The sequence below is a fragment of the Sminthopsis crassicaudata genome, chromosome 2 (genome assembly GCF_048593235.1).
Source record: "Sminthopsis crassicaudata isolate SCR6 chromosome 2, ASM4859323v1, whole genome shotgun sequence".
In the NCBI taxonomy this organism is placed as follows: Eukaryota; Metazoa; Chordata; class Mammalia; order Dasyuromorphia; family Dasyuridae; genus Sminthopsis; species Sminthopsis crassicaudata.
The window spans coordinates 254,069,201-254,096,820 of NC_133618.1; the positions used below are offsets into that span (position 1 = coordinate 254,069,201).

The following is a 27,620-nucleotide window of genomic DNA, read 5'->3' on the forward strand; positions in this document are numbered from 1 at the left end:
GAAGCAGAACAGCAGTGTTCAAGGAATAGTCCTACAGGGAGTCCTTTAGGAACAGATGAAAGTGTCAAGCTGGTGAAAGTTACTGAAATAGTCCCATTCATGTGAAACCTGTGTAAAAAGTTGCATTTCTCTTTTGGCAAGGAGAATACAGAGCTGTTTCCTTTACTTTTCCAAGAACACAGCTGACTCCCAATTTATCTAGGGGGACATGTGGTATCAGCCTGTGGTAAAGTATGCCTAATGTGACTTCAGATTCCTAAAGAATTGTCCTAAAGAATCTCTATCAAACTAGCCTGTGATCTAAAGATACAGTGATGACCAAAAATCTTGGTCTTTAAAGTCAACAAGATCTGCCCAATGATTTGGTCAGCCACATACCTGTTTCTCCACTTTCCCAAGCCGGCCCATCATGCTAGGATCTTCAGGTAGCTCCCCTTCTGCTGGCCCCTTCGTACGGTCCTTGTCAGTAATTGCTGGTCCACGTCCAACAATCTGGTCCACTCTACCAGGAATAGAAATCCCCCACAAATACAACAAAACTATGAGTTTGTGGCAAGCAAGAATTCAAAGGTCCTCTCCTCTCCCCTTTAAGTAAAAGCAACAGCTTCTCAAATCATGTGAGACCTCAAAACTAGATACATAGTTTTCAGAAAGCATCTCAATACTAAATTAGAAGCCAACAAGATTGGTCTCATAATAGTATTTTGAAATAATATTTTGGCTTCATTTTATTTTTCTCAATCAAATGGAATTATGGCACATTAACAAGGAGTAAAATGAAGAAAATGTTCATTTTCATTGCAATACATCAATTTGAATTTACTCTTCAGCTAAGAGAGAGTTTGCCCTTTTGGGGGTCATATATGCTATAAGCTGGCTCAGGGAGACTGCTCATTTCATGCCTCTTCCCCCTGCCCAGATTACCACAGACCCTTTTGGCTAGGATATGACTTAACTCTTAAGACATTCAGTCCCTGATTGGGCTCCCCAATTTCTCCTTCCCCTTATATTTTTTCTCTCTGTCTCTTCTTATCTCTGCTTTATTCCCCACTTCAAATGCTCTTAGGTAAAAATGCCAATGAAAAGATTAAATAGCACCTAACAATTATTTCACACATTTTACAACCACCCTATCAGGCTGATTCTTTGCTTTCACAGGTTAATGATAATAAAAACAACAATAAACATATATGAATGTACATAAATCTACATGTTGCTTTAATGTTTTCAAAGCATTTTACAAACATTAGCTCATTTTATTCTCACCACAACCCTGGGAGGTGGGCGCTATTTTTAGGTATACATTACATATTATGTATGTATAAATCATATAGATTTGTAAGGAGTCTGAAGCAGAGAGAAATTAAAGGACTTGTCCAGAGTAATATAGTTGTGAAATATCTGACATTGGATTTCTTTCTCACTCTAAGTCCAGCACTCTATCTACTCACCACTTGGCTATTGAGGAAACTGTAGGTAACCTAAGGCCACATGAGTAGTTAAAGCCCAAATCTGGAGGTTCCTAGTTGAATTTTCTTTTTCCAATCTATGCTTCAGGCTTCCTTCTGCTTTGACTATGTTACTAAAATAGAGATAGGGAAAGGAACTAGATCTGAGATTTCTCTGGCATGGGGACGTCCCAGATAAGGAAGCTCCTTTGACCAATACAGTTCAGCACCTTCTCTGTAATTTTTGGTTTTAAAGAGCATGGAGCACACATAGGCAAGGAAACTCCTTTGACCAAAGCAGTTCAGCATCTTCTCTATAATTTATGGTCTTAAAAAGCATGGAATTTCTTAAGTAACTTTCCTAAGAAGAATGACCTGTTCCCTGGCTCTAAGAACAGCTCAGGACGCACTATTCCATCCTGTCCCCCATACCCAAATACTATTAAAAAGCTGTTCCTTATGTAAGGGTTGGATAACCTCTGATACATCAGGGCTCAATCCATATACAGGATCAAATTAATTAATTCCTGTTCTGAAGACTATGAAGTGGCAGGTCTTTCCCCAGCAGTATCTTGGCCCTTCTCTCCTCTTTATCCAACATGACTGAGTCCCATCCCTTCTTAACTTCTTTGTTTTACTCCAGCATAATGTGCCACTAAGTGTGGTTGGTAAGGCCTGGGAGTGTGGTTGAACTAGAATTAAGTGTCTTGAGCAGAACAAAAGATGCCAGATATGCGGTGGGAGTTATGGCTCCATGCACCAGGATGGGGAGAGGGAAAGAGGACAAACACAGATCAGCACAGAAACCCATCCAATGCACATATCAAAGTAAAGACACAAGACAAGCCCATTGCCAATGATAGAGGGGGCTGTCTTCCTTCACTTGGAGTGTGTGTGTGTGTGTGTGTGTGTGTGTGTGTGTGTGTGTGTGTGTCTGAGTCGTGCAGAGAGACAGGACAGTCTCTTTCAGCAAGGAGAAGACAGAACTGCTTCCTTTAATCTTCCAAGAGCAAAGCTGGCTTCCAATTTGCCTAACGAGGGCATGTGGTACCAGCCCATGGCCAAGCATCCCTAATGTGGCTCCAGAAGCATCAGCGTTAGAAAGAAGCCAGTTACGATCTGCAGACACATCATGACATACATTGCTTGTATTTTGCAATCTGGACCTAAGTGATTCTACCTGAGCAGGGTCTTAGTGAGTACATTTTTGCCTTCCCACTTTGAGAGCAGGAAAATTCATGCCCTAAAATTATAAATGTTCAAGATCTGAAGAAGTTTTCTTCAGGAACTTGGGGTGTTTTCTTGGGGACACAGGCCCACACAGTTCTATCAGTTTAATTGATTCCATTGATTGAGTCAATTAAGAAAATACATACAGGCAACTGACCTGACTGATTTTCAGATTAATTGTTCAGAGCAGTCCAGCCAGCCCAATTACAGGTGTATCCTCATTGTTGAAGCCCTGCTTAAAGTGGCTGTTATATGGGAGGTGGAGCAGTCAGTATGCGCACACATTGTGAATTTTATGACTTTTTAGCAATATAAAAATTCCAGAATTAGTTGGGCAGGCCCTATGTCAACACAGGCAAAATAGATAGTAATTTCTTCCAGTACAGTGAGACCAGCTTTCTTGACATCTGAGCAGCAAATCCCCTGCTGTTTCTGGCTTCTTCAACTTACTCTGAACTACAGAATAGGAAATTTAGGCAAATAGCACTGGGCAAATGTCTATAATCAGAAGCTAATCAAATTTTATCTGTGGGATATGACCTGAATTCTAATCTTGCCCCTGTTGCACTCTTTCTGGGTTTCATATAAAACTTCATCTTTGCCCTAAGTAAAATCCATCTGTAAAATAAGGGCAACAAAAAGATCGTTCCTTTTTAGAGAGAAAACTATAAGATACTCAGTCCCTAATTTTTTGATGCAGGGATATTCATGTGATCATTATACTTCTTAATATATTAAACATAGACCAGTCAGCTAGGCCTCAGGGCCATATAATCTTATGTCAGCCCAACTGCCATTTCACCGTGGCAAGGGTGGAGGTGGGAGGATTGGAGGATATTTTGTCTTTCTGTTGAATGAAACAGAAATGGGAAAAGTTTTGCATCAGCCATAGTGTAGATTGTCTCATGCTCTGTTGGGCTTCATGCTCACAGTTCATGCACGAAGGGGCCCAAGGCTCCCTCTGGCTCAAAGCAAACGTCAGATGTTAAACAGCTTGAATGAGGAAAATGAGGTAGGGAAATAGAAAAATATTTCAGTCTTTTTAGTTCTTATATACAATTCAAGCATTGAAGCTAAACCCCCTTCACCCATATCACATGACTGGCTTTTTTCCCTACCTTTGATTTTTTTGTTTTTGTTATTTTTAATAGGAAAACTATATTTAACAGTTCTGCCTATGGCCTATTCTGCAGACCCAGAGCCCTATCCAGGAAGGATCTGTAATAGGATTTCTTTACTCTGATTCCAACTGAGCAATTAATTACAGAGACTTTTCTTTTCCCATGCCCACAATGGTACCTGTGTGTCAGGCTTCCTAGTATATGAGCAAGCTCAACAAAAGTACTCCGGCACTTAGGCCTGAAGCCTAAGAGGAAATGAGGAGCTCCCTATTGGGTTGGACCTTGGGTTGGTCAAGGGGTCCATCCCCTCCTCTAGATATGGTCTCAACATCATGAGCCCCAAAATGATTTATTCCTTTGTATAGTGAATACCAACGGCAGTCTATGCTTGAGAAAGTAAGCACTGAGATCATCTCTTTGCCTATGGGTTTTACAAATTTGTCCTTTGCAACCTACTCATTTGTTTTACTCTCCAAAAGGAACCTCCTTTCTTATGATGAAAATGTCTGATACTGTACCAAGTTTAAATTCCTTTGAAGGATCCCTTGAAGGATAAGGTGATCCCTGCTTTTCTTCACAGAACTCAATATCCAATGCACTGGTGAGGGATGGAGTTAAGAAAGTGGTTGATTTACTTAGTTTGGGACCTTTCAGGTTTCTTAGATGACTGACATTTTTTACCAACATTCCTAGCTGAGAAAGCAATGGAACCTACGCATCAAACTTTCAGATGAGTGACTGGGATATATGTGTCCAAGCTCATCTCTCTACAATCCTGGGTAGATTTCCTTGGCCAAAGCTAGCTAGAACTCTTACACTCCTATGTTGTCCAGGAATTCTCTGAATGAGATCTTCATTCAGACTTCTAATTTCTATGTTACCACAGAAAAAGCCCTGAAAATGGCCACAGTCCTGTGGAGGGCTAGGACAATGATATGGATAATCCCAGCAAGAAGTTGGGGTGGAAAAGGGGAAAAGAATTAGCCATAATTACTCAGGGGAAAGCTTCCTTTTTCTCAATTGCCAAGTTGTTAACCTCAATGCTGCCCTGCACTTCAGCTGTAGAAATTTGTAATCTCCAACTAAATCAAAACATCAGGCTAAAAGATAAAAAATACAGCCCTACATAATAATATACAGAGATAGGTAAGTGGTGCAGTGGATAGAGCATCAGCCCTGAAGTTAGGAGGACCTGAGTTCAAATCTGACCTCAGACACTTGACACTACATGTGACCAAGTTGCAGACAACTAGGCTGCTCTATTCATTTCAAGAACGCAGACCAGGTTCACACTAGGAGCTAATGCCGTCATGTGGTCTGGCGTGAAAGAGGTTTGCCATTTAACAAATGAACAAACCCAGAGAAAGAGGCCCTTGAGCTGAGTCCTAACCTAGGCGAGTATTGGGGCGATTCTTTGGGTCCTTTAGTTGGGTACTTCTTATGCCGGGGAGTTGAAGGGGGTGGGGGACCCACAATCATATCTATCCTGGCAAAGTAAATAAGAAAAAAGACACCAGCAAAATGCATAATGAAGCAACATGTGGAACAGAGTTGGTTGGAAACTTGCAGAAACATAAGGAATAACTTAAAAAAAAAAAAACAACAACAGATATTTTTCCTCCTTTGGAAAAGTATGTTCAAATTCTATTCTATTCAAAATGGTTGATGAAATATTTGCTTGTCCTCTGATTTGTTAAATCTTTTTCTCAAGTTCAAGCAAAGCATTTAACTTAGGGAGCCAGGCATCCATACAGCATCACTGGTGTATTCCCTGAAAGCAGCATGCAGTCCCCACTGGAATATATTTGCATATCTGTGGCAATATACCAGCAAGGATGTTGGCTACAGAATAACATATATTTTCATTATTATCAAGATGACAGAAAATATCCTGAGCTCCTTTTTTTTTTCCTCCAGAGAATGAAGTTAAAAGGAAAACTTAAGACGAGAGAGCCTGGTAAACAAAACACAACCATAGTGAGAAAAAAGGGTGAAAAGAGGAGAGACAGAGACACAATAGAAACACCACAGTTCAACACAAACACACAGAAGACATAACAGCAGTGGCAGTGAGTGTGAATGAGTGAGGGGTGGTTGGGAATTTCCCCAGAGGCTCCTTCTGATGAAGGTTTTACTTGATGGTACCCACCCCTGCTCACATAACCTAGCCCACCACCAAGAAGATAGCCAATTCCAAATAGGAATACCAAGTATTATAACAATAACAACAACAACAAGCATTGATATATATACTTTATGGTTTGCATGGATTTTACATTTGCTATCTCATTTGATGAATTTATATAGCAGAAGTTACCCCCTAAAACTCAGCAAAGAGGAAATGGCACTCATCCTTGGCTACCATCCTTGGCTGTCTCATAAAAGCAATATCCTGTGTTTAAATATAGCCAAAGAACCCTTTTTCCTTCCTTCCCAGGCCTCAGAGGAAACCCATAGAAGACCAGCTAGTATCAGAATGGAATTCTTTTTTTCAGGAATGAGACCTTCTTTCCATAGAGCAGAGGGACTGAGCAATGAGTACTGAAAAAAAATATCCCAGTGATCTTCACCATAAGGACCTCCCCTGAGCTGGAATATGGAAGCCTGAAAACCAAGCATTAGGCCCTAATAGAGAAGAAAATGTGAAATACTTCCAAGAGGTTGCATGCCCTTGAGCTTGCAAGGACAACTGTTTAATTGGGCTTCAATATAATGGGAATCTTCCTCCTCACCCTGAACACACACACTTACACACATACACACTTGCATATATGTGCATACTGACATCCATAGTAATTAGTGCAAAGCCTGGTTTTTGCGTATACAAAAAATATGTGCACTGAAACACTTGGACTAGCGCTTTCTGATCGAAAGAGGTAAAGTTTCCTTTCCTGTCGGAGCCAAACCTGGGGCATCTTTCCCGTTCTTGTGCCTCACCCCCATCATTGTGAAATCATCACCTTTGAAGTCCTCTCCATCAGGAGCAGGGAGGGAGAGGGGAGGAGAGGAGCCTATCCACTCTGTTCTGGAAGGAAAGAAGGTGCCAAACAGCATGTCTAACCACCAGGTGGACACACAAAAATCTCTCTAGTCATATCAGTCAATATGCTTAGCTTCACAGCCAGCTGTCCATAAGCCTGAACCAAGGAAGGAGAGAGAGGGAGAAAGAAAGAGAAAAATATTTGGAGAGGGGGAGAGAGAGGAGGGAGGGTGGTGGAAGAGGGAGAGACAGACAGAGATACATAGAGAGAGAAAGAGAGAGAGGAAGAGGAGGAGGAAGAGAAAAGAAGAAGAAGGAGGAGGAAGAGGAGAAAAGAAGGAGGAAAAGAAGGAGAAGGAGGAGAAGAAAGAGGAGGAGGAAGAGGAAGAGGTGGAGGAGGAATAGGAGAAAGAGAAGAAAGAGAAGGAGGAAGAGGAAGAGGAGAAGGAGGAGGAGGAGGAGGAGGAAGAGGAGAAGAAGAAGAAGAAGAAGAAGAAGAAGAAGAAGAAGAAGAAGAAGAAGAAGAAGAAGAAGAAGAAGAAGAAGAAGAAGAAGAAGAAGAAGAGGAAGAAGAAGAAGAAAGAGGAGGATGAGAAGGGGGAGGAAAGAAAAACAGAAAAGAAAGAAAGAAAGAAAGAAAGAAAGAAAGAAAGAAAGAAAGAAAGAAAGAAAGAAAGAAAGAAAGAAAGGAAGGAAGGAAGGAAGGAAGGAAGGAAGGAAGGAAGGAAGGAAGGAAGGAAGGAAGGAAGGAAGGAAGGAAGGAAGGAAGAAAGAAAGAAAGAAAGAAAGAAAGAAAGAAAGAAAGAAAGAAAGAAAGAAAGAAAGAAAGAAAGAAAGAAAGAAAGAAAGAAAGAAAGAAAGAAAGAAAGAAAGAAAGAAAGAAAGAAAGAAAAGAGGGGGAGGAGAAAAGGAGGGAGATGGAGAGGAGGAAAGGAGGAAAAGGAGAGGGAGAAAGAGAAAGAGAAATTCAGCATAAGCACATAAGCACAGAGGAGACTAGATGGACTCAGTCTCATGCCTTCTGTCTGATGCTCTTTCATTAATATGGAGTCAGTGAAAAAAGTTAGCAGTGAGATTAACCCCCCCACACACACATTCACAAGCAAAACCATCAACCCTCCTTACCTTAATCACTTGAAAGAAACCATGAATTTTCCCCTGGGATTTGGTAAAAAGACTAAAAAACCCAAAACAAAGGAGGCAGCTGAATGGACAAGCTCCACACCCACCCATGACAGAACCAAAGCTAGAGGAGGGTCTTGCCTGGATTGAAGGTTTTTAATCCGGGATAACATATCCAGATGTCCAGCTGAGTACTGTTCAATGACATCCATCACATCATAGGGTCTCAGGCTCTCCTTGAACTTCCGTTTGGAAACCAGGAAGCGCATGACACTAAAGGGGGAGACAAAAAGGGCCTTGGAACCTCAAAATGAATAGAAACCATAACAACATAAATGCAAATCATGCTTCTGTTCACTATGTTGGATAGACCCATGTTCAGTCCTGTCCTATGCCCCATTATCCCCTATCTTCCATCTCAAAAGAAAGAGAACTCCAGCACAAATAAGGGATCAGAGCATTACCCAGTTTGATCAATTCCAGATCATATCAGTCTGTCCTTCTGCTAAATCCTCCATTTCTTATCTGTACCTCACAATAATCATCTCATTTGTGGAAAGGTGGAAATTCAGAATCTAATACTTCTTAAAGTCCTTTCCCATCTCTTTTCTCACAACACCTGAGTTAGACAGCATAGGGAATATTATGTCCATTTTACAAATGAAAAAGCTCAGGTTTAATGAAGTCATAGCCCACAAAAGATGACACAATTTATAAATGGCTGCATTAGGTATACACTGGAGTCATCTGTCTCCCAAGCCCAGTACTTTAGCCATTCTTTTATTGTTGACTCTCTCTTAATAAGTATGGCAAATTCTTCATGAAAGGGACACACATTAAGTCCCCAATATGTGGTGTTATGTAGCATATCTGAAACAGGACTCTGAAGATAAATTTCATAGTTTTGCCTAAGACAAATATTTGCTTATTTGGATAACCTCTGGACCATTTGCTCTCCAAAATACCTTATAAGAACCCGTAATTATTGGAAGAACTTTGAACTTTTAAGATCCTTCCCTCTTACTTTCCATTTATGCCAAGAAATACAAAGCAAATAGAAATGTTAGAATTGGATTAAACACCATTGGTAGTTATTATGATTCCAGATGATTTCTTTTTGCAGCAAAAATATGTCAAAGTTTAATTCTGCAAAAATCTATGTAAATAAGAGCATAGGAACAAATAGGTAACACAAGAGATTAGAATACCAGACCTGGAGTCAGGAAAACTGGCCTCTGACACTAGCTCTATGACCCTGCTCAAGTCACCTGAATATTGGTTTACTTCCCAGGGTTGTTTTGAGAATCAAATTAGATAACAAATGTAAAGCACTTGGCTTTATATTAATTATTATTGTTGTTGTTGTTGTTATTATTATTATTATTATACAGGCAAGATAATCTAAGGAAATGTGTCAGTAATAAACAGATGGAATCTACAGTAGAAAACTCTTTTGGGTATCTCCTCTTTCACTTCTTACAACTCCCCATGAATTCCACTAGTGAAGACAAATGCTTCCCCTGTCATGTCTCCTCTCCCCTCCCCTTGGGTGCTGAGGCTCTTACCACACTGCCCTGATGCTGACTTTCAGTCCTGGAGTCAAATCTTCCGTCACAAACTCACAGTTGCAGCTTTTGTTGTCATCCACAATGTCCTCTCCTGGGAGACTTGCTTCTAGGTGAAAGAAAACACCAGCTGTGAATTAGCTGCTCATTACCATATCTGGAGATATTATTCATAGAGCCTCAGAAAGCAGAAAGATGTACACAGAGAAGGGCACACTCATAGCTACCCTGGGCTATTTGGGGATGCCCAGAACAACAGCAGGAGCTCCATGGCCATCAGTCACTTCTAACTGTGTCTCTATAATTACTGCAAGAGCCCAGTTAGTATACAACTCCTTCATGTGACCCTCATCAAGGCCTCTTCTGAATTTCCCTATCACAATCAAGGGTACCACCATCTTTCCAGTCACTCAGACCCTCAACCTAAGTGTCATCCTTGAATCCTTATTGTCACTCACTCTACATTTCCAATATGTTGCCAAATCTTATCATTTCTACTTCATAATAAGTCTGGTATACATCCCTTTCTCTGACATATTAACCTCCCTAATTTAGGTCCTCACTACCTCACACTTAGGCTATTAAGATAGTCTTTTTTAAATTAATGTTTAGGGGCAGCTAGATGGCACAAAGGATGGAGCACTAGTCCTGAAGTCATGAGGATCTGAGTTCAAATCCAGTCTCAGACATTTAATACCTACAAGCTATATGATCCTGGGCAAGTAATTTAATCCCAATTACCTCTCCAAGGCAATGAAAAAAATTTTATTGATCTCTTTTGTTTTTTATATCACTAAAATTTCTTCCAATGCCCTTCTGTCTTCCCTCTCTTAGATAGCCATTCCATATAAAAATAATATTTTTAAAGAAAAAAGAGGAAGAGGAAAAACTGTCAGCAAAACCAATCCAAAAAGCTTGAAAATACATGCAATGTTCTATACTGGTGGCCTTCCAACCTCTGCAAAGAAAGGTATACATATATGTATATATTTATGTATATCCGGGTATGTGTGTATATATGGATATTTGTGTGTGTGTATATATATATATATATATATATGCATGTGTATTTATGTGTATATGTATATATAAATATGTGTATGTATATATATATATATATATATATATATATATCTCCTTTATTTGCTTGTCTGTGAACCTAATGTGTCTATGAATATAATATCTCCCTATCATAGAATTCAAGCTCCTTGAGGGGGTGTTCTTCTTCCTTTTACATTTGTATTCCTAGTGCCAAGCTCAGTGCCTAGAACATGGTAGACCCTTAACAAATTCTACCTGATTGATTGACTAAAATAGGCAAAAATAAGGATTGTTAAAACCATTTTATGAGGAGCAAGGCTCAGAGTAGTTAAATGATTTGTCTGTAGTCATATAACTTGAATTGGCAAGATCTGAATGTGGATCCAGGAGTTTTGACTCCAAGCTCAACATTTATTCTATGATACCAATGCACTTTCCACTCTATACATGAAGAATATCAATATCAAACAGATCCAAATAGAGCCAGACAAATGGACAGAGTTTTGGACCTGAAGTCAGGAAATTCTGAGTTCAAAATCCAGCCTGAGATAATTACTAACTAACTATGTGATCATGAGCAAGTCATTAACCCTGTTTGCTTCAGTTTCTTTGATTATAAGGTGGGGAAAACAGTAACATCTACTCCCTCCCAAGTTGCTATCTGGCACATAGGAGGTATCGATAAACTTGTTTCTTTCCTTCCAACTCTAGGGTTGCTGTGTTAATGGATGGGAGAAGAACTGAAGATAAAAACAATCTGTTCTGTTTCTGGAGGTAGCTTGTTATCATAACAAGATACAAAAATTAAGAGACTTGAATTTTGTTCCTGATTTCCTCTAAATAGCCATATGATCTTTAACCTCCTTAGACTTAAGTTTTCTGTGAAAATGGGGATGGAGTCCCAAGTTATCTTAGAGGACTATTGTAAAAGATCAGTGATATCTCATATATAAGACAAGACTACCAAAGTATTATATCAAGAGACAGCACTATCATAACAATGATGCTGATAGGAAATGGCTTAGGGATATAGCTCTATACTTCCATTTAAACTATACAAGATTGAATATTCTTGGATGCTACTACTCTAACTATATACATATATATATATATATATATATATATATATATATATATATACTTAACCTTGTTTGTCTCACTTTCCCCATCTGTAAAAATAAGCTGGAGAAAGAAGTGTCAGGCATCTGGGTTTTGATGGAATTCTCAGTCTAAGTAGTAAATAAATTAATTTAACACATCAATTAAGCAAGCAGTTAAACAGAGTAGGCACTAAATGTCAATAAACTCGAAATCAAGAAAAGACATGATCTATCCTCAGAATACAATATTTTTGCTTTTGTTGTTATAAAAATAGCTTTTTATTTTTCTAAAAAATACATGCAAAGATAATTTTCAACATTCACCCTTACAAAACCCTGTGTTCCAAATTTTTCTCCCTCTTTCCCTACCTCCCCCCTCCCCTAGACAACAAGCAATCCAATATAGTGCATTGCAAGTCTTCTAAACATATCTCCACATTTATCATGCTGCATATGAAAAATCAGATCAAAAAAGGGGAAAATGATAAAGAAAAAAACAAGCAAGCAAACCATAACAATAAAAAAGGTGAAAACATTCTGTTATAATCCATACTCAGTCCCCACAGTGCTCTCTCTGGGTGCACACAGCTCTCTGTCACAAGCCTATTGGAACTGGTCTGAGTAATCTCATAGTTGAAGAGAGCCACATCTATCAGAATTGATAATCATATTGTATTGTTGTTGCTGCGTACAACGATCTCCTGGTTCTGCTCATTTCACTCAGCATCAGTTCATATAAGTCTCTTCAGGCCTCTCTGAAATCATCCTGCTGATCGTTTCTTATAGATCAATAATCATAGGAAACAATGTTGATTATAGCCTAGGCAATCTGGAGGCCTGGAGCCACATTTAGCTGGTGCACCTCAACAGGTCACAACTCAGTGCCTTTATCTACTCTTCTCTGTCTGCATGTAATATTAAGACTTCAAGTCCTACGTTAACACCTCATTGGTTTGCACACCAACATTGGGCTGTCATCTGGCCACAGGAGCCTAAAAGAACAGATCTGAGCCTTTAGAATCACATCACGGGAAGACAAAACTTAATCAATCTGATCTCACCTTCTGAGTTCTGCCGGGATGCTGCGCCTTTGATGCGGAACGCTTGCCGAGCTCGGTTTCGATCCCCAAAACTCCAGCTCTTGGGCACTTTGCTTGGGCTGTCCTCGATGCTCTGGTCTGCGCTGGGGGACCTCCGGACAGTCTGGGCCTGCGGAGAACTTTTCCCCTTGGCACCAACGCCTCGGGGACTGGAGAAGACACGATCTTTCAAACTGACCTTCTGACTGTTCAAGTGAAAAACCAACAGGAACAGACAGACAGACACACACACATACAGAAAAACAGCAAGAGAAGTCACTCCAGAAAGAACACACAGGCTTTCTTTCAAGTGTTTATGACTGACAGCACCTCAACTCAATGGAAGAGAGACTCTGGCTGGAGAACAAAAATATAAAACTAAAAAATGGGAAGGCAGAAATGGCCGCTTCAGAACAGCTTCCACAAGAAGGAATTGGAAAAACAAAGTGGGGAGGGGTGTTAGTTCAGAGAAAAATTGATTCAATGAAGAAGGCTGAAAAAGAAATGTCTTCCAGTCTCAGGAGGATGAGAACAGGCTCGAGTCCACAGGCTTGACCTGATCCGTTCCCAAGTCAAGAGTCCGGTTCAGGTGAAGACAGCAGAGGGAGGCCATGTAGTGACTAGTGATGTTTGTGAATCCTTAAATCACTTTTGTGCTATCATCCAGAAGCACCAAAAGCCTCTTCCTTACCTGTCCTCATGTTCCCACTGCTACCTCCTCCCTGATTACTCACTAAAAGGATTAACTTGGCACAGATATGTTAGTCAAAAATAGATTGAGAGAGAAGAGAGAGAAGAGGGAGGATGGAAAGGAGAAAAAGGAAGAAGGAAGAAAGGGAGAGAGGAAGGAAGAAAAGAAAAGAAAGGGATGGAGAAAGGAAGGCAGGATAGAGGAGAAAGAAAGAAGGAAGGAAGGAAGGAAGGAAGGAAGGAAGGAAGGAAGGAAGGAAGGAAGGAAGGAAGGAAGGAAGGAAGGAAGGAAGGAAGGAAGGAAGGATAGATGAGAAAGAAAGAAGGAAGGAAGGAAGGAAGGAAGAGAAGGAGGAAGAATAGGAGGGAGGGAGGAAAGAAAGGAGGGAGGGAAGGAGGGAGAAAAAGAGAGAGGGAGGGAGGGAGGCAAAGAAAATATTTCCTTTCCCTAAAACATCTTTCTGTTTCTTGAGGCTGATCTATTATTTACCCCATTTGCATTCAGCTGTTCTTTACCAAAACTTTTTTCCAGCACCCACTTGGATGCCTTCTCCCCTCTCCTGACCCACTCCCAACTCAACTTAAATTAAAATCAAAAGCAGACCCATGCCCACTAATAAATAGGTGGCAGATTAATTATAGATGACTGAGTCTACAGAGGAACAAGTATGCAACCTGATATGATTCAGTCCTATATCAGCAACAAGCACACGTGTTTGGACCATGTCCTTGGCTGGAGTGGAGTGGGGCACATGACATTTAACTTGGACCATTTAAGATCATTCCTCATGTGAGGTTCCTGCCTGAGAATCTATCAGAATAACAAAGGAAAATGCCATAACAATTCATCACTGACTTTTTTACAAGCCTACCCTAGCAGGCTTATAATTCTGAGAGCTGAGAGTCATTTAGCACAGAAGCATCAGTGGCCTTGGTAAATTAAGTTCAGTGACTGGCATGTAGCACTAAAGTCTGAAAGAATCAGGACTGTTGGTCAAAATGTAGGAGCATTGAACAGGCAGTGCAATTCCTGGCATAGAAGCTCCTCTGCCCAGAAAAGGAAAAAGGGACAAATCCACCAAGCCAACTACCCCTGTACTTTTAAGGACCTGAAATGCTCTCTTTGTGAGTTTGTCTGAAATAATGAAGCTGTCAGTTGGGGTTCAGACATCCTTGGTTTATAAAAAGATTTTCTGTAATAGGATCTGACCTACATAGAAGATGGCTAAAGTTGGCCTTATATATATTTAAGGGCAAAGCTGCAGTTTCCAATTATGGAAACTTGCACCCCTTTACAAGGACCATCTGGTGTCTTCCCACCCACCCCCACAATCATCTAGGTTAGAAATCAATCAATTTGCTGCTAGGTCACATCTTTGAGATAATGCAATTTTTCCCCCAAAAAAGCGGGGTAGAGGCTCTTTGGTTCCCATCATCTTAGATTGCATCTGAGCTTCTCTGAATCCACTGTCTTTTCTCTCATTGCACAGTTGCCATGGAGATGACTAGGACACCCCCAATTCACTCACAGCTGACTTTCCTGCAGCAGTGAGGGGAAGAAGATGAGGTAGGGAAAAACATAAAGGATGGACTCTAATTGATCAGTGCAACTCTTCACTCAAAAATCAGAGGATGTGTTTCTTCTAGATCTGGCTGATCTTATTGAGACTTCAAAAGCGATTTTATAATATTTTTGGCATTGGGAAGCTTCACAATAAGCACACCACAGTAATGTGCATTCCCACCCCCACCCCCATGCAATTTTCTGGATAGAAAAAATTTAGAGTCTGCATTCATACACAATCTCTCTGCAGGGAAGGACTAGAAAGGCACAGGTAAGGGGAGTAGGCAAGGATATAGTACAGAGAAAACCATAGGACAGAGACACTCTCAGCAGATCTAAACCTATTTTTTCACTCAGCAGGAAGGCCATGCAGAGGGGAGTACAGTATCCCTGGGATCATCTCTAAGAGATATTAACAAAGCAAACATTAAAAGGCTTTCTTCTGCATATTGCAGAGTAGATTTTGCCACATACATGTATATATGGACTGCCAAGACAGGAGATTAAAAATAAGATACTTTAATGATTTATCAGAGAGAAGAAGAGGCTCCTTTTGGTGGATGCAGAGACCCAGGGAGAAAATAATCTTACATGATAGAATCTCATTATGGAACCATCTTAGGTTCTACTCAAATACCACTTTCTATTCTGGTTTTCTTAACTAGGAATTCATGAAGTTTTCTGGAAAATATTTTGATGACTATATTTTCATATAATTCCATATTTCCTTTGTAATCCTATGTATTTTTTTCTGAGTTGTGGTCCATAGATTCCTAAGAATACCACACAAAAATTTTAGGGACCTCTCCTGTTTTATAGGAAGTCTGTGGGGTAAATCCTTATTGGTGATGTCACCTTATATAGAATTCTTTTTCATACATTACTAACTAAGCTCTCTTAGATAAAGTGCAAGTTGACCCTACCTTACATCCATCAAACTTTTCTCTATATAAAATAGTGTTATGAAGACCCAATATAGTAACACTTGCCAAAAATGTTGGTCCATCCTCTTCTAGTTTACTTGAAAATTATGGATTCACAAACCAAACTAAAACACAGACCACTAAAACCAGAAGCAATTAAGTTGCTTCACTGATCCAGTTTACATCTCAGCTACGGGTCAAGTGTCTGATTCCCTTTTTACCAATTCCTCTTCTTTTCCCCTGTCTCATACTCCTAATCCAGAAGGCAGCTGATGCAGCTATAACATGTTAGCCTCACAATTAGTAGGCTCAGAAAGGCAGCACAGAAGAACAAGAAAGTATAGAAACAGTTGGAATGCCAGGAGCCAAGGGAGTCTGAAGAATGGACTTCTTGCCCAAGAAAACTGAGAGAAGGCCAGAGTGTGGTAGAATTCTTCCTGAAGAGAATCAAGGGAGGTCAATGTCTTGCTCAAGGAAAAGTAAGTATTTTTTGGCTTGGAAGATTGGCATGTGAATTTTCATGATCCATTCCTTTATTTATGTTTACCAGTTTTGTCCAAGGGAAGTTCAAAGAGACAGATAAGCTGGAAGGTCAAGAAATCAGGCAGATATAGAGCATTGTCTGAAGAGGGGCTAGAGGGATAAGGATATGGAAAAATCCAGACATCTACTCTCTGTGACTAGTGCTTTGTTCTCAAGACAAGCCTCTCCATCATGTCTCTTTGAATGACTACCAAGGTCAACAGACCTTCTACCCACACTAGAATCCCTGTACTCCTGCAGTGGACTTTCAGGTATTATGCCACAGTCTCCTTGAGCTGTTCTACCTCAGTTTCCCTGCACTAGTTTCCTGACTGAGTTTCCCTGAATTGTTCTATCTCAGTTTCCTTAACTGTTCTGCCTCAGGCCCTTAAGTCGTAAACCCCCACCTGGTTCATTAAGACTGAGGACCATTTGCTCTAAGGTTATAAATTGTCAATGGGAGATGAGGAGCAGATCAGACTTTCTGGCTCCTAGCTCCTTCTGCCCTCAAGAATTTATGACACTGCCCCTCTAAAATATTCCAAAAGATAAGCCTATCTCGGATATTTCACTGGCATCTTTACTTCTGCTATTTAAACATTCTGACTCTGGCTTTTAATAAGAATTTATACCCTCCCCCCATCCTGACAAAAAACCAAGTGCTTCTAACTTTTCCCGCTCTTCTTCTTTTCTTTGTCTGAAAAGCTATAAAAGGGTTTTTCATTCCCCCATTCATTACTGGATACTTTGAAATGAGAGTCCTGTCCAGTCAATTAAACTCTCCAATTAATAAAATATTTTAAAAAACTCTCTAATCTCTATCTTGCCTCAGTTTCTCTGGCATTACACAGGAAGGAGCAAAGGGATTTCAAAAGAGTACCTATATCTCAAGAACTACTTCACTATTTTAGATCAAAGCTCCTCAAATGTCCTTTTCAGCAAACCTCAGTCCATGTAGAACTGATGGGTCCCCAAGGAATATGGTACCTCAGGCTCTACAAGAAACACTAACACACTCTATATTTCACCTTAATGTACCCTCTGTCTTCAGAAAGGCAATGGGATTGCTTGCTATTTTCAAGAAGATATCACTAGTATAGTCATTTAAATTTTTGTTTCTTTTGGAATTTTTTCCCTCAATGAAGATCACATCCAGTGTATAACTTATAATCCCAAAGAATTGTCTGAGGTTGGAAAGGGGTAAATAACTACCCAGGGTTACATAAGAAGTGTTAGAGGCAGGATTTGAATCCAGACCTTCAAGGCTTTAGTATTAAAGTTCTCTCCACTATACCATGCTGCCTATTCTTCAGAAACATCAGGAATGCAATCGTCTAAGGGAAATAGTAACCACAATAAAATGGGTTTTTTAAATCATCATTAACAAAACCATCCCTGGAGGATGCTACTGCTACTGATGGTCCAAAGCCTAATAAACAAGCCCTCTAAAGCCCAAGTTTCCATGCAGAAACTTGGCTCTGGAATCATCCACCAATTAAGAAATGCCTAGGTTCTGCAGTGATAAGATTAGCAATTACTCTGTTGTGAGAGTGCTGCTGACATGGGCTGTTAGAACCAGCCCACGGATTGCCAGCGGGCTCGGACTGTGTTGGCAGAACTAATTCCACCAGGCAAGATGTGTAGTGGGATCTATGGGGCAGAAAACTGCACACTTTCATATGCTTGAATGAAGGACATATGGAAATGAATCAGAGAGGTCCTTTGGAGTCAAGCAGACTAAGGGGAAGAAGATTACAGAAGAGAGAAAAAAAACACTTGAAGTTTAATGCTTCTTACTTCCAAGTAATGAAGTGACTCAAGGCAACTTAACTAGTAAAAATGAAGAATGACAGATAAACCTTGTTGTCAGGGGAGGCTGTAGAAGACAGTTAAATTGAGCCATCCCTCACTGCATCTGCTCCAGAAACAAGCTGAACAGCCCAAGGCTGCCTACATACTGACTCCTGTCAGGGAGTTAATAAAGTATCAGTTCCGCTGTGTTAATACCCACACACACTGATAGGAGCAAAGGGAGCTGTTTCTGTCCATCGGTGTGGGGATCAGGACTCAATGTTCTGAGCATCTGTGAATACTGGATGACATAGGTAATCTCTCTCTCTCTCTCTCTCTCTCTCTCTCTCTCTCTCTCTCTCACTCTCTCTCTCTCTCTCTCTTTCTCTCTTTTTTTTTACTTTTAGGAAAAACTTGGAGTCAACCTAAGTCTGGACATCGATTTCTCTGAGCTTTGACTGAAATGAGGGTCTGGGGGCACTTCATTGGAATCAGGAGTGGCAAGCAGAGAATATAATTTTTATTCAGCAAGGCTTTTTGTCAAAAGTATGTTGAAACATCCTCATGGACAAGATGGAGACATGTCCACTAAGTAATAAATAATACACTTAGGTGAGTTTGAACCTGATTAAATAATTAGAACCATGAAATAGAGAGGAATCTCTCAAATCCAATCTTGGTGAGTTAGGAGAGGAACACAGCCTCATTGTTCTGATTTTGTCCTCTTCCTCAATAAACTCCAGGAATTTCCTGGGGACTCTGGGGTAAAATATAAATTGTTTGACATTTAAAGGCCTTCGCAGACTGATTCCAACTAACTTTCTCAGAATTGTTATACATTACTCCCCTTCCTATACTCTCTGTTTCAGTCAAACTGGCCTTCTGGTTTGTCCTATACAAGTTACCATCTCCCATCTCTAATCCTTTGTGTTGGCCAACCCCTAATGCCTGGAATTCACTCTTCCCTCAGTTTAGCCTCTTAGAATCCCCTGTTTTCTTTAAGACTCAATTCAAACACTATCTTTCTACAATAAACCTTTAAAAATACTCAGGTTTTAATGCTTTCCTTCCGTATTCATTATGTATATATTCTATGTACACATAGTACATAGAATGTAAGCTCCTTGCAGGCAGGGACTGTTTCTTTTTTCCCCTTGTTTTTTACTTCTAGCACTGCATTTGGTACCTAGTGCATACTAAATAAGTAGCTGATTGATTGATTGGGTGCTGGGAGACCTCTATCCTTGGTCCTATTCTATTCAAATTTTATCAATGGCATATAGGAAGACAGAGATTAACTGCTTATTTCATTTTAGGATGACTCAAAACCTGGAGGGGTGGTTAATAAATTGTATAACAGATTTGGGATCTAAAAATATCTCCAAAGGGTGGAATTATGAACCATATCAAATAAAGATGAAATTTAATTGAGATAAATATAAATCTTGTACCTAAAGTTTTTAATGAGTTGTACAAGTACAGCAGAAATAGAAAAGATTTCATGTTGGGAAAAAAAACTAGGACATGATTTTTATGGATTATAGGATCAATCAAAATTATTTATAAGACATGGCAGTCCCTCCTCATATTAATACAATCTTAGAACGAATTATCTACATTCTGGTACTTTCCAGCCATTGTACTAAGCACTGAAGAAACTAATAAAGAAAAATAGACATTCCCTACCCTCAGGGAGCCTACAACTTAGTGAGGGAGACAACAAGTAAAAAAGTAATATACAAGGTAAGTTGGAAATAATCAACAGAGAGAAGGCGTTGGCATTGAAGGGAATCAAAAAAAAGCCTTCTTGAAGAAGGTGGGGTTTTAGCTAAGATTTGAAGGAAGTCAGGAAATCCAAGAGGTAAAGATAAGGAGGGGAAAAATTACAGGCATTGGTCATAGCCAGTTAAAATTCTTAGATTTTGGAGATGGAATGTGTTGAGTTAGGAAGAGTAAGGAGACTGGTGTCAATGGAATAAAAAGTACAGGGAAGAGGAAAGTAATCAGAATGATGAAGGAGCTCAGAACATATTATTTGATTATCAGTTGAAGGTTGATGGGTATAGTTAGCTTATAGAGGAGAAAAGATTGGGTATAATATGACTTTTAAATATTTGAAGAACTTTGCAAAAAAGATTATAAATATTCTGTTTTAGGACAAATAGGTGGAAGTAACATAAAGACAGATTTCAGTCTAATCCAAACTTTCTAGCAATGAGAATTGTTCAAAATTGAAATAGTCTGTTTAGTGGGAAAGAAATTTTTTGTCAATGGAGATCTCAAAGCAAAGAAATTACCACTTATCATGGATGCTGCAGGGGAGATTTCCATTCAGGTACAGGTCGAACTAGATGAAACCTGAGGTCCCTTACAATTCTGGGAGTCTATGATTCTAGGAAGAATGAGAGAGAAGATAGAGAGTTTGGATGATGAAGAAATATTCAATTTTCTCCTTGTAACAAAATAATGACATTGTGAGAAGCAGTTGGTATTTACTAGAAACCAGTGCCTACGGGGTTCCTAAGCTCCAAATATTTCAAATGTACATATTTCAAATGATAAAATCTCTATATAATCTATACTCTTATTTTCCTTCAGGTTGCTACTCTATTCTCACCTCTCCAAAGCTGGGACTGACAGCCTAAAGTGGGTATTTGAGAGCTGGAATCAGAGAATCCTTCAGGACATCTTATTGTAGTTCATCAGAGGCTGTAGGAGTCAGACTGAAGTCACGGTTAATCTGAAGTCATCTTTTCCAATGGGAATTTCTTTAGGGAAATCAAAAAATAAATAGATTCCATTCTCCCCAGTGTTCCATTTATCTCATGGAAGATCCCTACCATGATTCCCTCTCTTCATCCAGTTAGCAAATATCCTACTACTAACTTAATCCTAATGATTACTGAATCATTACCATTATTCCTTCATTAGATATCTCTGCTTACCTCTTTCTGTCAAACATATCTGGATTATCTTTGACTAAAGCTCTTTGAGGGCAGAAATTCAGCCTGTCTTTTAAATTCTATACCACTCCAGTGGCTTTGTCCTGCTAATCACAACTTTGGAGTTTCTCAAATATTTGTTTCTTGAAAAAAGAGAAAATAGACTTCAAAGACTGCTAAATATATCTTTCAACTAGTTAGAAATGTCAAAAACAAAGGCCAACATCAAAATGTGAGATAGTGGAAATTGTGCAAGAAATGAATCTTGATGATTCTAGCTAAAAGCAAAGCATCCATGGTTTCTGATTTTGCTTGGGAAATCAGAACCCCTACAATCAGGCCAAGAAAGCACCAACAAGAATACACGATACATTCCCATAGTCAAGAAAAGGGAGATGGGTCCTGAACAAGAATGTCCAAGGAAGAGAAAAATGGAGAAAAGGTCAGACACAGGCTCAAGGAAGGTTCAGGGAACAAAAAGTAAGTGGGAATACTGGACAGAATGCTGGATTTAGTGTAAGGAAAGCCTGAGTTTAAATACTGCCTCAGACATTTAGTGTGACCCTGAACAAATCACTTTACCTCTCAGCCTCAGGTTCCTCATCTGTAAAATGGAAATAATATTAGCACATATCTCACATGGTTGTTGTGAGTCTCAAATGAGATAATACATTTAAAGTACTTTGCAAACCTTAAAGTGCTATATAAATACTAGCTATTATGATGGAATTTCAAAGAAAGAGGATCTAGCATTTAGCTCTAGAGAAGAAGGGATATTAGTTCTCAATTTGTGCTGTTCCTGAATTATTGACCTCACTTTTTACACTTAAATCCCCCAAGAGTCATATATCCCTATGTCCCAGTGGCCTTTATCCCAACACAAGAAGGCTTTGTCTCTTTGCAAAGCCCCTTACAAGTTCCAAGTGCAGCCTCTGCCTCCCTAGCAGACATGATGCTCAGTGATACCTTGGAGGCAGCTATAATCCCATCACTCTTGCCTCCTCATCTGAGCAGGCAGTAGAAAGAAAGGAATGGGATGTGGGATGTATGCTCCCAATCTCACTAGGAGTTCACGGTCCCTGGACAAAGGCTGGTGGAACTGAGGATGTCAGATGGATTCCATACCACATGCAGGATGCCATCTCACAAGCATGCTGCCCCCCTGAGTCCCTGGTCTCACTGCATTTCCCCACACACACACACTCAGCACAGGTCCCTTTGGGCATCAGCACTGACAGCATGCAGGCGATGAGAGGACCAGTCATCAAATCCCAAGGGACAGAGTCGGCTGCCTACATTTTTCCGTGCTCCACTTTTGGGGGAGGAAGAGGTTGGAGAAGGAAGGAGCCAAAAGAAAGTTCAGGGCAAGCAGGAGAATGATAGACATAGTCACACACCAAGACAATAGAAAAAGACATGATAGAAGACACGGAAAAGTCTTATGCTCCTTAAACAGGTTGTCAAGAAGCACAAGTTCATAAGGAACTAGGGGAGTTATTTGATTTTTTTTTCCCCACCATCTTGTCCAGTCTGCATAGGAGACCCTGAATCTGGCCTGGGGGCCAGGATAGGGAGGGTGGAGGGATGAGTATCCAACACTCCTTCTCTGTGTGGGTTGGGACCTCCCTATGGGAGCTTCTCAGAAGCTCCCCCCAACACACACAGAGAAGAGGCATCCTTTTGGTCGATGGAGGCTGCTTACACATTAGTCTAACTGCATAGTAGAGGTTCTAGAAAACACCAAAAATAAACAGTGTAGGATCAACTCACCCGGGAAGGTTTACTTTTGAGCTTTCAGAGAAACCAGAACATATCTTTTCCTTTTAATTGTAAGTTGGTTTGGTTTTTTTCAGCTCTGGAAAGCAGGAAAAGCATCTCATCTTTCCTCATCTTTGCCACCACCAAAATGAATAAAAATTTTCCATTCTGCAATGCTGAAGTTTTCTTTAAGACATTGCTTGAAAATTGATTCAGATACAAGAGTCAGATGCCCAGGAGGGTGGATATGGACCATTATCTCAATGGAAGCTGATGGATGGCTTGAGAATGCTCTCCAAGGTCTTCCCTCCCCCTACATCTAGTACCTCTATTAAGCAGGGCAGTATTTAGAACAAGGGGGAGCAGGGCAGAGAGAATGGGCCGTGCAGCAGTGGGTTAGTCCGTGCGACGCATTTCCCGTGGTACCTAGAGTTTCCAGAGCAGCATCCACACAGAGACTCTTTGCACGGTTTGCTTTTACTGGAAATGAGGGGAGAGCACAAATTAGTTCGGGAAGGCAACGCCAAACAGGACACTTTCATTCTGGTTTGTAGATGCATCAAAAGAGAATTAAACGCCATCCGTTTAAGGGCCAGGCTCATAGCAGGAGTCTGTACTGAGCAGCTCCCTGGGTGCAGGGTTCAATTTGTTTAAAAGAAAAAAAAGAAGAAAGGAAAGAAGAAAGGAAGGTAAAGAAAACAAACAAATCAATTCAGAGACTGCATAAAGGGCACTGCTCAGCCTCCAGTCCAGCATCACTGAGAAAGTCCCAGCATCTCACCATTTACTGATTTGAGGAAGCAACTGGAGTCAGTAAATGTAGTAAGAGAGACTTCAAATCAATTCTTCTGCCTACTTGGAAAAAACTCTCTTTTTCCCAAAAGTTTATATACATATATACATTTTGTTTTTTCTCTAAAGTCAGAGTTCAAGTAAACATTTTTTTAAAATTTATGTATTATTTTTTGCTATTTTCATGCTGACAAAAAATAATACTTGGGATTGGGCCTTGTCAAAAATTGTTGATAATGCCACAAATCCTGCAAAGCCACAGAGCTAAGGAAGGGAAAACTCAGAGGTTCCTTCATTTGAAGCTCAAATGTTTTGGGGAGGAAGGGAAAACAGTGCAATTCAGCTTTATTGACTGGTTAACACATCAACAAAGCTTCGTAGATCCAGCCAAAGGGGTCAGACAGTAATTCCACCTTGGCCTCTCACACCATCTGACATTCCCCAAGCCAGGCCTCCCCTGTTGTGGAGTAGCTACCACTTTTTAGAAGTATGACAAGACAATTAGATGAAGCTGAAACTCAAGTGAAATTCGATATTATTCAGGAGGCAATGGCTGAGGTGTCATTGGGTGATTTCTCACAAACTAATAATAGCTTTTATGCAGAGAAACCAAACCTGATTCCAGTTTGAGCTTGGAAGGCCACGTACATGTCACCTGGGTTATAGACGACTTTGCAGACATAACTTGTTGCTTCAAGGAATTTAACCCACATTACAATACAATCCACCTTTCTTCCTTCCCTCGGAAAAACCCAAAATGTTTATCTACTTCCCCTGAACAGGCCCTGGTACATGCATAATTGACTAGTACACTGGGATCTAATAAGCACTCTTTGAAATTAAAGAAAATTTCTGAACAGCAAACCATGCTCCTTTGTTGGCAGAGAACTATCTGTCTTTGCCACATGTTCCTCTCTATTGGAGGAACTACTAGCAGCATTTTCGGATTCCCCCTATCTCAGCACCAAAAGCTGAGATCATCAAAGTAAGATTTTACCCAAATCCACACTTCTTTTGTCTAATTTTTTTTAACAGATAGATTACTTTTTTAAAAAAAAATTCCCTTCTTGTAGCATCTAACTTAAATTTAGATATATTAAAAATCCTGGAATCCACTTAAACTAACAGACAGATTACTTTTTTTTAATCCCTTCTTGCAGCATTTGAACTTTAATTTGGATATATTTAATAGCCTGGAATCCACTTAAACTAACAGATAGATTACTTTTTAAAAAATTCCTTTCTTGTAGCATTTAAACTTTAATTTGGATATATTTAAAAGCCTGGAATCCACCTAAACTATAAGTTTAATAATTAATGTGATCCCTTTAACAAAGAAATCTTAAAATTCCACCAAATCTGCTCCTTCCATCTATCACATGGTCTCAATAGCTTACTTTGCTGGAGAACAGGAAATTAACTCCATGCAGGGAGAATTTCTCCAGTGCCAACCCAGTATCTATGTGGGCTCCAAGTGGGCAAAAGTTCTTTTGAATGGGTGCTAAGTCAATAAGGCAACCAGCAGGTAGACTGTGACTAATAATAGTCAAATCTTGCTTATTATTTGCTTTGTCCTGTTCTGTTGTTCAACAGTCAAATATTTTACCCAAGAACTAGCCTCAAGAGCTCTGAAGATTTTTTTTCTGAAGGTGTTTTTAGAGAATAACAAAAACAAGTTAGAAAGAAGGTCAGCTTGGTGAATCATGTTTATCATTCACGACTCTGGGGGCCAAGTCTGCTTCATGGAGAACAGTGCAAAAGAGTGGCACCTGGGCTGGCAGGCGGTCCTTCTTCACTTCCCGTCTCCCCATTCTGATCCGCCACCTGCTCAGGTCATCCAAAGGGAGCTCTCTGCACAGCCCCAGGGCAACAGATAGCCTGCCCCCCTCCAGCTGGGAGCTTGAGGTCTGCAAGAGGGTGGCTGGCACAGTCAGGCCTACACAGACTCTCCGCCGAGACCAGACAGTACAGAAACATGACTCAAACACCTAGACTCCACTTCCTCAGGGAAGTGCTGCCAGAGAGCTGGGGAAGGGTGGGAAATACACATAGAAAAGAGGAAGAGGTGAAGTCCCCAGGTAGATGGGCACAGGTAGAGTCTCCCTGCCTCCCCACTCCCAGGCACAAAGACATGAGTCAGCAGGAAATGAGATGGGATGAAATAAAATGAAGGACAAAATCAGAGCATTCCACCGATTCTTAATGAAGGCATCAAGCCAGACAGGCCCTCCAAGACCTCAGGCCATAGTAACGTGACATGAGGGAAAGTAGACCTCTAAAATAGATTTGGGACCAAGCCACTAAAAGGATTATGTATCTGTCTAGTGTTATAAATATAGATATCACAAAACTAGTCTTGTTTAATCTGTTTCAATGTTTGCCAACCTAACTCAGGTCACAAGAAAGGGAAAGTCATCATAAATTTCACAGCACAGCCCTGGGGTTATGATCTCAAGTGGCTAAAATCACAAGTGAATAAACTCAGCATCATGTGGTTCAAAAGGGCATCTATCTGTGTCCAGGAAGTATAATTTTATTGTTGAAAGTCAGAGTTTCTTATATGTAACATATCCTACCTTTTCAAGCGTCAGTCAACTTACTTTGTAACACAATCTGGGATAGTTGGGGATTTCTTCTGCATAAATGGCTAGAATTCAAGGGCTCATCCAAGTCAGGCTATTTGATAAGGGCCAGAGTGGGCAGAGAAAGCTACTAGAAATTTTCCAAACAAGTCTCTCTGTCCAAAGGAACAAGCAGCTAATTTGTAACTCTAAAAAATACAAGCTCCCCACGGAGCTAGGAATACCAAGTCTTCAACAGACTGTGAAAGGAAGCAAGGAGAATTAATGATGATAACCAATCTAAAGGATTACGGACATTTCACCTCTCTTCCTGGGATAACAATGACATCTATTTGAGCACCTGCTAGGAACTGAGGGTTGTTCTGGGGGTTGAGTAGGCTTCTTGAAGAGGAATATACAGGATGTCACCAATTTTAAGGAAGTAAGAATGCAACCATGAAGGAGGGTTTCCATAGCATCACAATATGAAGAGTACAAGATATTCATGATCAATTAGTAACAAACCTGCCTCTTTATGAATAACCAGCACTCGTGACATTAGAATCTCAGGCATTAGGGCTGGTTTTTATTATTTAAGAAATCCAGGAACTCATTTCCATCAGGTAGCTAATTAATGGAAATTTCCCACATAGTTCAGAAAAGCAGAAGATAAGTCTTCCACTGGATGAAGCACCAGTCAAACATGGCAAAATCAAGTCACCATTGGTTTCAGGGCACTAGCATCCTAAAAAGCAGATGTGCTACTTACCTCTTTGCTTTCATCTGGGGAAACTAATCTCTCCACTACCATTATCCTGACCTTGGACAATAGCTCTCTCTTTCTCTCAAAAAAACTTCTTTCTCAAAAAACTTTGGAACTCCTAAGCAGATCAGGCTTGGAAATCTATTGGGGAAGGTTTGGGTATATTCCTAAAACATACCAGCATCAGAGTTGTAAGTTTATAAAGTACTGGAGGTGAGGGAGGATGCATCTCATGGAAAATACATAGGAAAGAGGCTGGGCTGTGCTAGGAATGAGGAAAAAGAAGGAGGGGAAGAGGGAAAGGAAAGAATCATACAGAGCACATTACAGAATGTTATTATAGGAGCCAGTGTCCTCACCTTTAATCCTGCCTTCAGTGAGAGCCATCTCATCTCAAAGAGGACAGAGCAGAAGTCAGAGAGACCCAGAAAAGGGCAATGACAATGATTAGAAGCATTTGGGGAGAGGGAAGGTGATATATTCCAAATTGGGAATGGGGAGAGGGAAACAAAGAGACTGTCTAGAAACTACTTGGAGTAGAAAATAGCAAGTCACTGTAACAAGCAACACAATCCTGAATAGCCCAGAGACGGCCATCTGGACACCTCATGATCATTCTCACAACACA

General features: G+C 40.2%; 1 protein-coding gene across 14 annotated transcripts in view; it reads right to left on the reverse strand.

Moving 5' to 3' along the window:
- The window catches only part of KCNQ2 (potassium voltage-gated channel subfamily Q member 2), a 171,193-nt gene that overhangs the window by 19,485 nt on the left and 124,088 nt on the right, over positions 1-27,620 (reverse strand). For 2 of the 14 annotated variants that reach the window (XM_074288847.1, XM_074288846.1), the window contains 5 exons: positions 12,669-12,892; positions 9,467-9,575; positions 8,043-8,174; positions 5,190-5,285; positions 379-502 (listed from right to left, as the gene is read on the reverse strand). In XM_074288847.1, coding sequence (XP_074144948.1) covers positions 379-502; positions 5,190-5,285; positions 8,043-8,174; positions 9,467-9,575; positions 12,669-12,892 — 685 coding nt within the window. Of the gene's footprint in view, positions 1-378; positions 503-5,189; positions 5,286-8,042; positions 8,175-9,466; positions 9,576-12,668; positions 12,893-23,302; positions 23,357-27,620 lie in introns of all 14 variants that reach the window. The other 12 variants (XM_074288834.1, XM_074288836.1, XM_074288841.1 and 9 more) reach the window with 8 other exon arrangements.